This window comes from Lampetra fluviatilis, chromosome 1, assembly GCF_964198595.1.
Source record: "Lampetra fluviatilis chromosome 1, kcLamFluv1.1, whole genome shotgun sequence".
Taxonomy (NCBI): Eukaryota; Metazoa; Chordata; class Hyperoartia; order Petromyzontiformes; family Petromyzontidae; genus Lampetra; species Lampetra fluviatilis.
Genome location: NC_136275.1, coordinates 29,708,611 through 29,723,025, shown reverse-complemented (window position 1 = coordinate 29,723,025; position 14,415 = coordinate 29,708,611). Strand labels below are relative to the sequence as shown.

The 14,415-nt window shown below is 48.3% G+C and overlaps 1 protein-coding gene across 1 annotated transcript in view; it reads right to left on the bottom strand.

Annotated features, from left to right (window-relative positions):
* VWA3A (von Willebrand factor A domain containing 3A) overlaps window positions 1–14,415 on the bottom strand; it is a 167,385-nt gene that overhangs the window by 45,236 nt on the left and 107,734 nt on the right. The window contains 3 exon segments of the mRNA XM_078860424.1: window positions 5,349–5,492; window positions 8,920–9,043; window positions 10,672–10,902. Coding sequence (XP_078716550.1) covers window positions 5,349–5,492; window positions 8,920–9,043; window positions 10,672–10,902 — 499 coding nt within the window.

Genomic DNA, 14,415 nt, shown 5'->3' with positions numbered 1-14,415 from the left:
TTAATTTCGTTAATTGCATAATCTTGCCGATGAATCTATTGACGTATACTTTTGCCTTTGCATATTAGAGTGTCATATGTTTGTTTAGAATAAAAATTGCTTAACACCAAGTGTTCGAGTGCTTCTTTCCCAGTCCATGCAAAACTGTCTTATTCATAAAAACTGTAACCTGCGTTGAGATATGAATTTGGAGACCTAACATAACATAAACACACTAAGATAATCAATAAATGTTTAATCAAAGATAATCGTTTATCCCGATTGATACAACTCTGGATAACGAAAATAAGCCTAGTTATCATAACTGCACACATTAACATAACCGCAAGCATTCGCATAAAATAATACCAGAAGCTCCATGATTATCATAATTTATGCATAAATTAGCATATTTTATGCGAATTACGTATTTTCGCAATTTTATTACATTTTATTATTTTTATCAAAATTTAATAATCCGGCATATACAACACACCTCTTAGTTGCATGCTCCAGGTTCAGCAGCAGCGCCTCCAACTCCTCCTCTGAGTAAGCAGCAATTACTAGATCATCGGCATACGTAACATGGTTGACCTATAGGGAGCCATCCCATGACTGCACCTGGGCATCGATCAGCCTCCCATTGTATCTGTACCAGGTGGAAATTCCCCCGGTACATCCATCAAAGGCTTCACGAACTACGTGGTCGAAATAGATGTTAAATAATGTGGGAGCCAGAGGACATGCCTGTCGCAGGTGAACAGGGAATGGCTCCGACTCCCGGCCACGTAGTTTTACCCGGGCCGCTCACCATCATGAAGGTCCTTAATGATAAATAAAATAGAGATGTAGGTCTTGTTGGAATTCCCTACAGCTCTGCTGTAGCAGACAGACAACATATGGCATCTGTGCAGGACCGCCCTTTCCTGAAACCACATTGGGGCTCCACAAGCCTCTCATCAGCGTGCCTGGCAAGGCGATGTTGAATAATCCTTGCCAGGACCTTTGCCGGCACACTGAGGAGTGAGACATCACTGTAGTTGTTACAGTCTGTGTGGTCTCCCTTCTTAAAGAGGCTGACAACCAGGGCATCCTTCCAATCCTGCAGAACCTGCCCAGTGGTCCAGACTGTTATTATGATGTAATGTAGGGCAGTCTGTGCACAAACGCCACCCTCCCTTCCTGGTCTCAGACTCTGGATCGCCTTCAGTACTTCCTCAGCAGATGGCACCTCAGCCAGCCACTCACAGAGAGTGACTACTTCTTCCAATATTTGAGGCACCGCAGCCTCAGCAGGGTCGTCCCCATTTTGCCCCATGATGTTTTCCAGGCTGAGGGATTTCCCCTCCCCCAAAATCTCACAGAAATTCTAAGCAAATCTGCAAACATGTTCCTGGGGGTTGGAGATTGGATCACCATTCTTTCCCCTAATGATGGTGATAAGTGTGGCACTGCAAGTTACTTTTTTTATGGAATTAAATAGTTATTTGTAGACGATGAGAGTCGGTCTGTCGCTTTTCCTCAGCCAGCCTGAACACCTCCTCTGTCAGCCAGGGTCTCTGGGAAGGTTTGGACCATGTACCCAAGGCAGCCATTGCAGCTGCATGAGCCACAGTCCTAAACCTCGCCCATTTCCCCTCGACATCAGGAGGAGTGGGGGACGATGTCAACCCTAGCCGCAAGCAATGATGAAATTCTCGCTTGAAACTTTTAGCAGCTAGCTGAGACCAGGCCATTATGGGTTTGAATGGGGTCCTGGGTGTACACCCACCACCCGAGTGGAAGAATGGCAGGCGCATCTTACAGATGACAAGTCGATGGTCATTGGGCAGATCAGCTCTACGGTAGGTCCTCGTGTCAAGGACATGGGCCTGCATCTGTTGTTCCCATCACTATATAGTCCAGCAGATGTTCTTGCTTGGACCCGGCATGCATCCATGATGTTGTGTGAATGCGCCGATGCCGGAACAGCACAAAAGTCGAGCAGCCTCCTACTGTTGTTATTGAGCTGATATGACCCATGCCTTTCAATCACTCCAGACCAGGTGCCAGCATCATTACCAACTCGGGCATTAAAGTAACCCAACAGGATGACTCTATCCCGAGGGGCCACTTTAGCTAGCACCTGTGACAGGAGGTGATAGAAGGCATCTGGCTCATTGGCCTTGCCTGCATCTCTCCACTGATGTTTATCTTCAGTGAGGGTATTAGTAACCACGACCACCACTCCTCGCCTCTGGTTGATGGGAAGGCGAGCCCAAAGTAGCCTGGGGCTTACAGCATCTCACTGCCACGCTCCCACGCCCCTTTCATTCTATTGTTGAGAAGAAGAGCCACCCCCTGTTGTTTGGCAGTCTCCTGCCCCGAGTAGAGGACTGCCCACCCCTCATGGTGGCAGGAGCCAGAGCCGGTCCACCGGACCTCCTGAATTCCACAGAGATCCAGGTGGTACCGGTTCAGCTCCCAACAGAAGAGTGGCAGCCTCTCCTCCGCAGTGAGCATTCGAATATTCCACGTGGCCACCCGCAGTGGATTTTTGCTGTTTCTGGAGGAACCCCGAGGGTAAGCATTCAATCTCCTGGCTCCGCCAAATGGGGTTTGGCCAGGAGCCGTCATAGACGCCTGTCCCCCCGGGGCCTCCGGCACAAGCTTTGTTGGATATTGTTTTTATGGTTTAGTGGTAATTAATTGAAGGTGGAGGGGATACTAGCCCCTCGCACCAGTCCAGATCCCCCTTTGGCCATTGTGGTGGCTACAAATGCCATGAGGGGAATGGCCAATCGAAATTGGCCCTCCCCCCATGGCACTGCTCACCACAGCGTTACCGTCTGGCACCAATCACACTCGCAATCACACACACAATCACACACAATCACACACACACAATCCCAATCACACACTCACAAACACACTCACACAATTACACACACAATCACACTCACAATCACACACACAAACACACAATCACACACACAATCCAATCCTTTCATAGAGGTTTTTTGGGTTATCGCTAAACCCACCACCGCCCGACACAAATGTTGTGGGTTTACTCTCCAACACACGACCGGTGTTGTTTATTTGATAAACCTTACTAATTGGCTATCGGATGGTGGCGGGTTTAATGACACATTTATATTCACGAAATCTAACCCAAAAAACCTCGATTATGGATAATATGGTCGGGAAAGCTTACATGTTAAACTGACAGAATCAGAATAGAATATTTATTTATACTGGAGGAATCTGATGAGCTATGAAGTTATTTTCCACGGATGTCCAGTAGGGGCATGGGGTAAGAACGTTACAAAAACAAACAATGTGTAGAGGAGTACTGCGGTGACCCAACGAGGGGTAACCGCGGGGAGGGGGCCAAGCAAAAAGGGGAGTGCCAGAAGGGCGAGAGAGGAGGGTAAGTAGAAAGAGTGAGACGTCTGCTAGAGGGGGGAGCCAGGTAGAAGGAGGACAGCCAGGTAAACGGGAGGAGCCCGGGCTAAGGGGATGAAAGGGGAACCTGGACGGAAGGGGAGATGGGTCAGAGACAAAGGAGAGCCAGGAGAGAGCGAGGAGCCAGGTAGCAGGTAGAAAGGCTCCTGGGCCGAGAGACAAAGGAGGCTACGGGTGGAAGGGTACGAGGTAGCCTGGACGAAGGTCGAGGGAGTCAGGAGAGAGGGCTAAGAGACAGGGAGTCGTGAGTACCCGTGACGGAACTAAGAGTGCGAATGTTGGCGTGAATAAATGGCAAGCAGCCCTGAATATTCGACCCTGGTCTCCGTCTGAGTCTACAATCCCACAGGGCATCACGAAGCACGACTTTACAAATGCAAAAACACGATAGGAATGCAAAGTATAGGAAAAGTAAACAAATGACTTTAAAAAATATATAAATAAAACTAAACGATTTTTTCAGCTAAAGCCCACTGATCTATTAGCATATTTTTCAGAAGCGACCTGGCCACAAATGATAGCTCAACAAAGTGGCTCATCATGTGGAAATTTACAGCAGCAAACTCATTTAAATAATCTAGATGCATCATTCTAAATGTGGAGGGAAAAACCGGAGGACCCGGAGAAAAAAATATATGCGACCATGGGGAGAGAGACACGCAAACTCCAAATATACAGCAGGAGTCAAGGTCAGGATTGAACCCATGACCTCCTGCATACCAGGCGACGTAGTTAACATTTGGCCACTCCAGCACCCAAGAGTAATTCCTCTATCGTGTATTCTGCTCTAGCTCCCACCCACTGTGTATATTAGGAAAGGCTGTGATGCCATTCGCTTAATTGACCTCCTGCATACCAGGCGAGGGAGATAACATCCCACCAGATGGGAGCATTGTACACACAGAGACCGTGTTGTGGGCTGGCCTCAATTAAGAGTAGCGTCTGTCACCTGCACATTGACCCGTGGAGCACCATGCTCGCAGAAGCTCCTCTTAAATCAGTTTTCAGCGTAAAAATAACATCTCATCACAGTGGTGCCCATTAAATAAATCAAGAAAAAGTAGGAAACTATATCACTTGAAATTGTATGAGTACATCAATTCCCAAGCTTGCAAAAGGCAGTTTAAACAACAGTAACAACAGTCCCAGACCACACGCCGCCAGCATCAGCGCATCTCAAGCCCTTTGCTGCCCACGGCAAGAACAATCTCACATCCTGAGCTCGTGGCTCTGACAAAACCGTGCTGACAAAAAATGGTGACGTCATCTTGACATGCAAATTATGTATGGGGCACTGCGGTGGCTAGATGTTAACTCCCTCATCTGGTATACAGGAGGTCGTGCATTTGATCGACCTCCTGCGTGTTCTCCCCGTGGTCATGTGGATTTTTCTCCTGGCCCTCCGGTTTTTCCCTCCACATTTAGAAACACGCGTTTAACAGTTTTTGGGCTGCTATAAATGTCCACGTGATAAGCCACTTCGTTGAGTTATCATTTGTGATAGCCAGGTCGCTTCTGAAAAAGTGCTACATAGATCAGTGTGGCCTTGGTAATAAAAAAAAAGATTTCATGAAAAAAATAGAATAGATGCTGGTATTCTTGCTGGCTTTTGCTGCTGTGCATGTTATCATTTATATACAGCAGTTGGCCAAAAAGGGTTATGTACATGATGAACTTCGCAAATGACGACTAAGTTTACGATTTACTTTCTTAGATTTTGCTCTGACCACTTCGGCTGTTACAAACGACTGAAATATCAGGGGATGTGCGCGCGGATGACGAACGCCATGAGTAACGGCAGGTGGAGTTTCGACCGAGACGAGGCGTAGCAACAAGGCCGGACGTGGACGCGAGCCAGTGTTAAATCCACTCCGCCATTCGGCTCAGCACACCCCCCCCCCGCCCCCCCCGGTGCCGGCACTCACCTACGTGGTTTCCATCGTCCGTGTAGAATGCACTGTGGGAAGTGGAGCCACAGAAGCGTCTACCACCTCCTCCTCCTGATCCCCTCCTCCTCCTCCTGGGTCTATCGGCAGAGGCCCCTTGTCTGGGTGGGCACTCTGGGGGGCCTAACCACACACAAAGAGTCAATCTTAATTTTGGAGCTTTCGTGACTGCAGGAATTATTCTTTGGTTCTTTCGGTTAAGTCACGTCTAAAGATAAAATAATAAATTAAATAATAGCATATTACGACGTTTCGATTGCAACACAAGCAATCATCATCAGGCATAAAAGAAATAGCAACAAAAATCTAACTAGAAAACTATAGACAGACATACAAGCAGACAGACATTACAAGGACACACAGAGAGAGGACACATATCGGCACAAAGAGAGAGGTCGTTTCTGTGACGGTGCCTTAAATATAGAGAGGGGGGCGGGGGCGGAGAGAGGGAGGGGGAAGAGAAAAAATTAGCATATCAATGAGTGGACGGCAACGTGATGCTGCTGCAAGTAAGATGACGACGCGGCACGGCACGCAAGCTTGAAAATCAGGAGAAAGACACACTACAATTAAATAACCTAGTAAAAGATCGAAATGTAATGTAATGCAACACAGAAAGTCGGTCAACACACAATTAACGCATAGCCCGGTTGATTACGTATTTCAAAGATTGCTAAGTTAGAATTTAAGTGTGAAAATTCCAAAGAGAGGACACAGGCAGAGATAACAAATAGCCAGAGAGAGAGAAAAAAGGATAAGCTTAAAACTTCCCCGTAGAAGTGGTTCAATCTTAATTTTGGAGCTTTCGTGACTGCAGGAATTATTCTTTGGTTCTTTCGGTTAAGTCACGTCTAAAGATAAAATAATAAATTAAATAATAGCATATTACGACGTTTCGATTGCCTGTGTCCTCTCTTTGGAATTTTCACACTTAAATTCTAACTTGGCAATCTTTGAAATACGTAATCAACCGGGCTATGCGTTAATTGTGTGTTGACCGACTCTCTGTGTTGCATTACATTACATTTCGATATTTTACTAGGTTATTTCATTTTAGTGTGCCTTTCTCCTAATTTTCAAGCTTGCGTACCTACCGTACCACGTCGTCATCTTGCTTACCGCTGTCTGTTCTCTCTGCCTGGGTCCTCTCTTTGGAATTTTCACACTTAAATTCTAACTTAGCAATCTTTGAAATACGTACTCAACCGGGCTATGCGTTAATTGTGTGTTGACCGACTCTCTGTGTTGCATTACATTACATTTCGATATTTTACTAGGTTATTTCATTTTAGTGTGCCTTTCTCCTAATTTTCAAGCTTGCGTACCTACCGTACCACGTCGTCATCTTGCTTACCGCTGTCTGTTCTCTCTGCCTGGGTCCTCTCTTTGGAATTTTCACACTTAAATTCTAACTTAGCAATCTTTGAAATACGTACTCAACCGGGCTATGCGTTAATTGTGTGTTGACCGACTCTCTGTGTTGCATTACATTACATTTCGATATTTTACTAGGTTATTTAATTTTAGTGTGTCTTTCTCCTGATTTTCAAGCTTGCGTGCCGTGCCGCGTCGTCATCTTACTTGCAGCAGCATCACGTTGCCGCCCACTCATTGATATGCTAATTTTTTCTCTGCCCCCTCCCTCTCTCCGCCCCCGCCCCCCTCTCTATATTTAAGGCACCGTCACAGAAACGACCTCTCTCTTTGTGCCGATATGTGTCCTCTCTCTGTGTGTCCTTGTGATGTCTGTCTGCTTGTATGTCTGTCTATAGTTTTCTAGTTAGATTTTTGTTGCTATTTCTTTTATACCTGATGATGATTGCTTGTGTTGCAATCGAAACGTCATAATATGCTATTATTTAATTTATTATTTTATCTTTAGACGTGACTTAACCGAAAGAACCAAAGAACACACAAAAAGATCTGCCCCCCGTAATAGGCTTGACAGACTGTTGTGGAGCAGCACCTATGAAGACCGGCACGGCACACGAGGTGGTGGGTGGCCAGCATCACGCCTGGCCGCCTTTGTCTCCCCAGTGGCAATGTTTACGCACTGCACCAGGAACTAATTTTAGGCCGAGTCAACCTAGAGGAGGCCCGGGTTCAGATAACCGTCACCGATGTTGGTCATGAGCGGGAATCAGTCTCGGGTTTCCGGGTTGGTGGTGAAGTCTGCAAACCAGTGTCATCGCTCCCCACACACACACTTATCCCCACACAACAACAAGACAAAGACAAATATCCTCCGTTGTAGCCTTAACAGACTGTTGGGGTAAGTGCTGTTCGCAAGCACCTATGGAGGCCAACACAGCACATGAGAGCGGTGGGTGGCCAGCAGCACGCCAGTGCCGATGTTTACACACCGCACCAAGTACTCATTTGAGGCTGAGTCGACCTAGGGGAGGAGGCCCAGGACCGGATCAGATCATCGTCACCGGTGTTGGCCGTGAGCGGGAATCTAACTCGGATCGCCGGGTTCATAGCACAGCGTGCTAACTACTGCACTCCCACACCACACGCACGTGCATAGCCATTAAAGCAGCTTGGCAAATGCAATGGATAGCATTGCATGCCTACAAACAGATTGGCATTGTTAAAAATCCCACACTCAAATCGGCACTGGACAGTTCCCAGGTCAACTGGCAATGCTATAGTATGAAAAATAAGACTAGAATTTACCCTTTCTGGGAAAAAAATAGGCGTTACTGTGTTCAAACACCAAATAGAAAGCTTTTGCAAGGAATCAAGTCTTCATTAACCACACGTACTTGTGGTGAACATGCAAACAAACACGCTCTGATAATATAGGAATTGTCTTTGAAACTGATTGGCCTACACCAGAGACAGCCTTCTTTATGGCCTAGTCCAGGGGTCGGCAACCTACGGCTCCGGAGCCGCATGCGGCTCTTTACGGGCTGCTTCTTGACGATATGTACGTATGTACAGTATGTACTCAGATGCATTGCGGCTCTTGAAATACTGAATTTTGTACCGAATTGGAAAGAAATGGCTCTTCTTGTTATTTTGGTTGCCGACCCCTGGCCTAGTCTCACCACCAGTGTCACACCAGAGAATGCTTTGTCAGCAGTGATGCTAATTCCACATTCATGTGAAGGGGTTCCTTCCATGTTGCTGGCCTGGCCTCAGCGCTGCCTCCCGGCCCTCGCTTTAAAAGCCACACTTCACAGCAGTCCCGGGATATTGACCGTGGATGGGATATTGACCGTGGATGTGATCTACACGTGCAAGATGAAAGTACCACCCGCCTGCAAGTGCACACTGATGCCGCCGCTTGTAGAAGAGCCCCCACGAGAGCGAACTCGAGGGTACTCGGTCTGCTCTTGACGCGTCGACCAGACATGTCTGAAGAGGGGTGCCACGGTGGTGAGAGTATCAGCAGCAGTGCGGTGTTTGTGGTGGTGATGGTATCAGTGTGGTGCTTGTGGTGGTGATGGTATCAGTGCGGTGTTTGTGGTGGTGAGAGTATCAGTGCGGTTGCTTGTAGTGGTGAGGGTGAGCGCCAGCAGCAGTGGTGTGTGGCGTGACGCACGTGCCGGGATGACAGCGCGGGCGCTCGCTGGCCGCCACGCCCCCACGAGGGGGCCTCCAGAGCCAGGCTCCTCCCTGCCAGCGCCACCTCCAGCACCAACTCCAGCGCCACCGTCCCGCGCAGCCTGCACACGGCAGCCAGGGCGTGACGTCTCTCGCTCGAGGCCCCGCATTTAAAGAAGTCGGTCTGAAGGTGATTGTATTCTGACGGTACTGTAATGCCATTCGCCAAGAAACGTATTCGTGATGAAATGTCCTCCATCAAAGAAAAAGCCCCCCATCGCTAACGAAGCACAATGTGCGCAACTGGGGAGTCCAGTTGTACGCCATCACGATTGTTGAACTGTTGAAAAACGTGCATCCGTTTCCAATGCAAGTGGATAATATCAGAATCGGAATATTTATTTACATACTGCAGGAGGAGGAATCCGACGAGCTATAAAGCTCTTTTTTCACAGATATCCAGTCAGGGGCACGGAGTCAACGTTACAACAACAAAATACATAAAATAGCAGTCGTGCAAAGTACAAGAAAGGTAAACAAATCACCAAAACACATACAAATACAAACTAAACCATCCCCATCCGACCAGGCAAAGCCCACTGAGGTATTAACTTATTTTTTCAGAAGCGACTTCGCCACAAATGATAGCTCAACAAAGTGGCCCATCTTTGGGACATTTATAGCAGCAAAATAATTTAAATAATATCAATGCATATTTCCAAATGCGGAGGAAAAAATCGGAGGGCCCGGAGAAAAAAATCCACGTGACCATGGGGAGAGAGACACGCAAACTTCAAATATACAGCAAGAGTCAGGGTTGGGATCGAACCCACGACCTCCTGCATACCAGGCGAGGTAGTCAACACCAGCACCTGTGAGTAACTCGTCTATCGTGTATTCTGCTCTAGCTCCTACCCACTGTGTATATTAGGAAAGGCTGTGATGCCCTTCGCTTAATTGACCTCCTGCATACCAGGAGTGGGAGATAACATCACACCAGACGGGAGCATTGCACACGAAGAGACCGTGCTGTGGTCTGGCCTCAATTAAGAGTGGCGTGTCATCTGCACAGTGATTCGTGCAGCCCCATGTGATGACTCGGAGGCCTGATGCGCATGCTCAAAGAAGCTTCCTTTACACCAGTTTTCAGAGTAAAAATGGAAAGACACTGGAAAATACCACCATAAAACATCCTCGCCATGCATTTTCTTCTTGTTTTGTACAGCTGCTAATGTTAGATGCAGAGCCAATGACTACAATTTTACATTCAGGTGGTCAAGCCAGATAACTGCATCAGTAGCATCGGAGTAGTGGTATCACTGTGATGTCTCCTTCGTATTTGTGGATTGGGACATTGCGTCGTTATACGTTGTATGGTCTGTTCTGGATGACCGCAGTCGCACACTGGAGAGTTTTCCATTTGTGTGAGTCGGTGAGTGGGTGAGTTGTTGTGACCTGCAGTATGGTGAGTGGGTGAGTTCTTGTGACCTGCAGTGTGGGGAATGGGTGAATTTTTGTGACCTGCAGTGTGGTGAGTGGCTGGGTGAGTTGTGACCTGCAGTGTGGTGAGTGGGTGAGTTGTTGTGACCTGCAGTGTGGTGAGTGGGTGAGCGAGTGTGTTGTTGTGACCTGCAGTGTGTGTCAATGAGATGACACAGTCAAGTCTGGCAGACTAAGCATTCAACGTGGGTTGGGGAAACCAGTAATGTGAGTGCGTAACAAGCTGGCGTGTTCAGTGCGAGGAACGTACCGCCCTGGCAAGAGAGAGAGCCGTGGGCCTTGGCTGCAAGAGCCGGGCAGGGCTGCGCTGCTCCCTGAGGGCCAGCATCTTCTTGTCCTCTATAGCCGCCACTCTCTCCACACCTGCCCCTGTGTCGGTTTCTCTCTCAGCTGCCGATCTCTCCTCCTGCCCCCCCTCCCCCTCCTCGTCCGAGAGGGGGCGGCCTGCACGCTGCTTGAGGCTCTTTATGAGTTCACCGCACTGGACAGGGGATAGGAAGAGGCATCACGCACTGGGCAGGGGGAAGGAAGAGGCATCACGCACTGGGCAGGGGGTAGGAAGAGACATCACACACTGGGCAGGGGGAAGGAAGAGGCATCACGCACTGGGCAGGGGGTAGGAAGAGACATCACGCACTGGGCAGGGTGTAGGAAGAGACATCACGCACTGGGCAGGGGGTAGGAAGAGGTATCACGCACTGGGCAGGGGGTAGGAAGAGACATCACGCACTGGGCAGCGGATAGGAAGAGACATCACGCACTGGGCAGGGGGTAGGAAGAGGCATCACGCACTGGGCAGGGGGAAGGAAGAGGTATCACGCACTGAGCAGGGGGTAGGAAGAGGCATCACGCACTGGGCAGGGGATAGGAAGAGACATCACGCACTGGGCAGGGGGTAGGAAGAGACATCACGCACTGGGCAGGGGGAAGGAAGAGGTATCACGCACTGGGCAGGGGATAGGAAGAGACATCACGCACTGGGCAGGGGGTAGGAAGAGATATCACGCACTGGGCAGGGGGAAGGAAGAGGCATCACGCACTGGGCAGGGGATAGGAAGAGACATCACGCACTGGGCAGGGGGTAGGAAGAGATATCACGCACTGGGCAGGGGGTAGGAAGAGGCATCACGCACTGGGCAGGGGATAGGAAGAGACATCACGCACTGGGCAGGGGATAGGAAGAGGCATCACGCACTGGGCAGGGGGTAGGAAGAGGCATCACGCACTGGGCAGGGGATAGGAAGAGGCATCACGCACTTGGCAGGGGATAGGAAGAGGCATCACACACTGGGCAGGGGATAGGAAGAGGCATCACGCACTGGCCAGGGGGTAGGAAGAGGCATCACGCACTGGGCAGGGGGAAGGAAGAGACATCACGCACTGGGCAGGGGATAGGAAGAGGCATCACGCACTGGGCAGGGGGTAGGAAGAGGCATCACGCACTGGGCAGGGGGAAGGAAGAGACATCACGCACTGGGCAGGGGATAGGAAGAAACATCACGCACTGGGCAGGGGGAAGGAAGAGACATCACGCACTGGGCAGGGGATAGTAAGAGACATCACGCACTGGGCAGGGGGTAGGAAGAGACATCATGCACTGGGCAGGGGATAGGAAGAGGCATCACGCACTGGGCAGGGGGTAGGAAGAGACATCACGCACTGGGCAGGGGATAGGAAGAGGCATCACGCACTGGGCAGGGGGAAGGAAGAGACATCACGCACTGGGCAGGGGGTAGGAAGAGGCATCACGCACTGGGCAGGGGATAGGAAGAGACATCACGCACTGGGCAGGGGGAAGGAAGAGACATCACGCACTGGGCAGGGGGAAGGAAGAGACATCACGCACTGGGCAGGGGGTAGGAAGAGGCATCACGCACTGGGCAGGGGATAGGAAGAGGCATCACGCACTGGGCAGGGGGAAGGAAGAGACATCACGCACTGGGCAGGGGATAGGAAGAGACATCACGCACTGGGCAGGGGATAGGAAGAGGCATCACGCACTGGGCAGGGGATAGGAAGAGACATCGAGCAACAGCTCTGAAATATTACGGTCGCAAGTCAACGTCTGTTCGCAGTATATTCATCATCATACTCCAGGCTGCTATTATCACATCATCGCTGCCATTACAATTATCACATTTCTACACATGGCCATCATCACATTATTATGCATGGCCTTCATTACACCTGCCATCCACTGTCACTCTCCTTGCTAAATATATACAAATGCAGCGGGAAGTAACATGATGGGTTTTTTTGGACTGTCTTTTCTTTCAAAGTAAAAAATAAATGTGCACAGTTTGCGAGTTATACCTAGAGTTGCCTTCCCTCAAATCTACGGTGATCACGTCCTGTGTGGCAATATTGATTATATAACATTCACAATCATTGAAGGATCGCAAAACATGAATAACTATATCTTAAAATGTGAATTTAAGGGGCATATGTGACAAAAACAAGATTGAAAAAAAATAGTAGCTAAAAACCACAAAACCTTTCAGCAAAATGATTTAGCGTGTTATTTGTATGAACTGAAGTTACATATTCCACCGGGAAAGGTTCCTTTGAACAAAGAAGATGTGTGTACCAGATCGAACTGGGTGGTAAGACTTGTCCTTTTTTTTCAAATTAGTTTTGCAGGTATAGTTGATCATCGATCATTCGGCACCCACGCGATTTATCCGGCAGCTTCCAAACATTATCCGGCAGTCCTGGGCCGATCCGGCAAAACCGCTCCAAAGGGCTGTAACCCAGTCGGGCGATTGGCACCGCGTGCATGACAAAAAGTAGTTATGTTTCATTTCAGTGTTAAATATTATATACACTACATACAACTTAAACAATAAAAATACTGCACGTATATACATCACCCCATGCAGAGTTTTCGAGATTGGAGTGGTAAATATGGCACAGTAAACAGAGTAATTTTTTACAGGATATTTATTTGTCTATTTGTATGTTTAGTTATGCCAATTTTACATAGTATACTAAAACACAAAAAACATAACAACACCTAAAAACATGTCATGCAAGAATGTGCAAATTATAAGTGATTTTAAATAACGATGATGATGATGATGCAGTGATTATCCGGCGTTTTAGAAAATCCCGTACCGGCCCTGGTGAGACACTGCCTCACCAACACTTACTTCACCTGGAATGGAACTTTCTACAAACAAGTTGAAGGTACCCCTATGGGTTCTCCCTTATCTCCAGTTGTCGCCAATGTTTTCATGGAAAATTTTGAGACAGATGCCATCCAGAAATCCACTCTACGTCCGTCCTTGTGGAAGAGGTACGTAGATGACACGTTCGTCATCTGGCCACATGGCCGACCAGCTCTGAACTAATTCCCCAACCACATCAATTCCATATACCCAGCCATCAAATTCACCATGGAGGTGGAAAAGGACAGCAAGCTACCATTCTTGATGTTCTAATCGAAAAGAGACCAGATGGCTCAATGGGACACTCTGTCTACAGGAAAGCCACCCATACGGATGCATATCTAAAGCCTGAATCCCACCACCATCCATCCCAGAATAATTCCCTCATCAATACTCTACACCATAGAGTTCGATGTATTTACGACCATCATCACCTCGCCAGTGAACTGGAACACGTACACCAACCTCTCAAGATGAATGGATATTCAGACTACATAATCTGTAAAGCTATCACCCCAACCGTTGGGAAAGAACCATCTGAGGACCCAATCAAAACCATCATCTTGCCATACATAGCAGGGGTCACTAAAAAGATTTCCAAAATCATGAGCAAACACAAGATCCAGGTTCGATTTAACACAGTACATAACATTTGTGATCTGATCCCATCTGTGAAGGATGTGATCCCTAACATGCAATACCCTGGCGTCTACAAACTAAGCTGTATCTGCGGTAGCAGTTACATTGGGGAAACTAAGCGACATGTCTCGGACCGTGTTCGTGAACACAAGACAGATCTGAAACACGGAAGGACCAATACCTCGGCC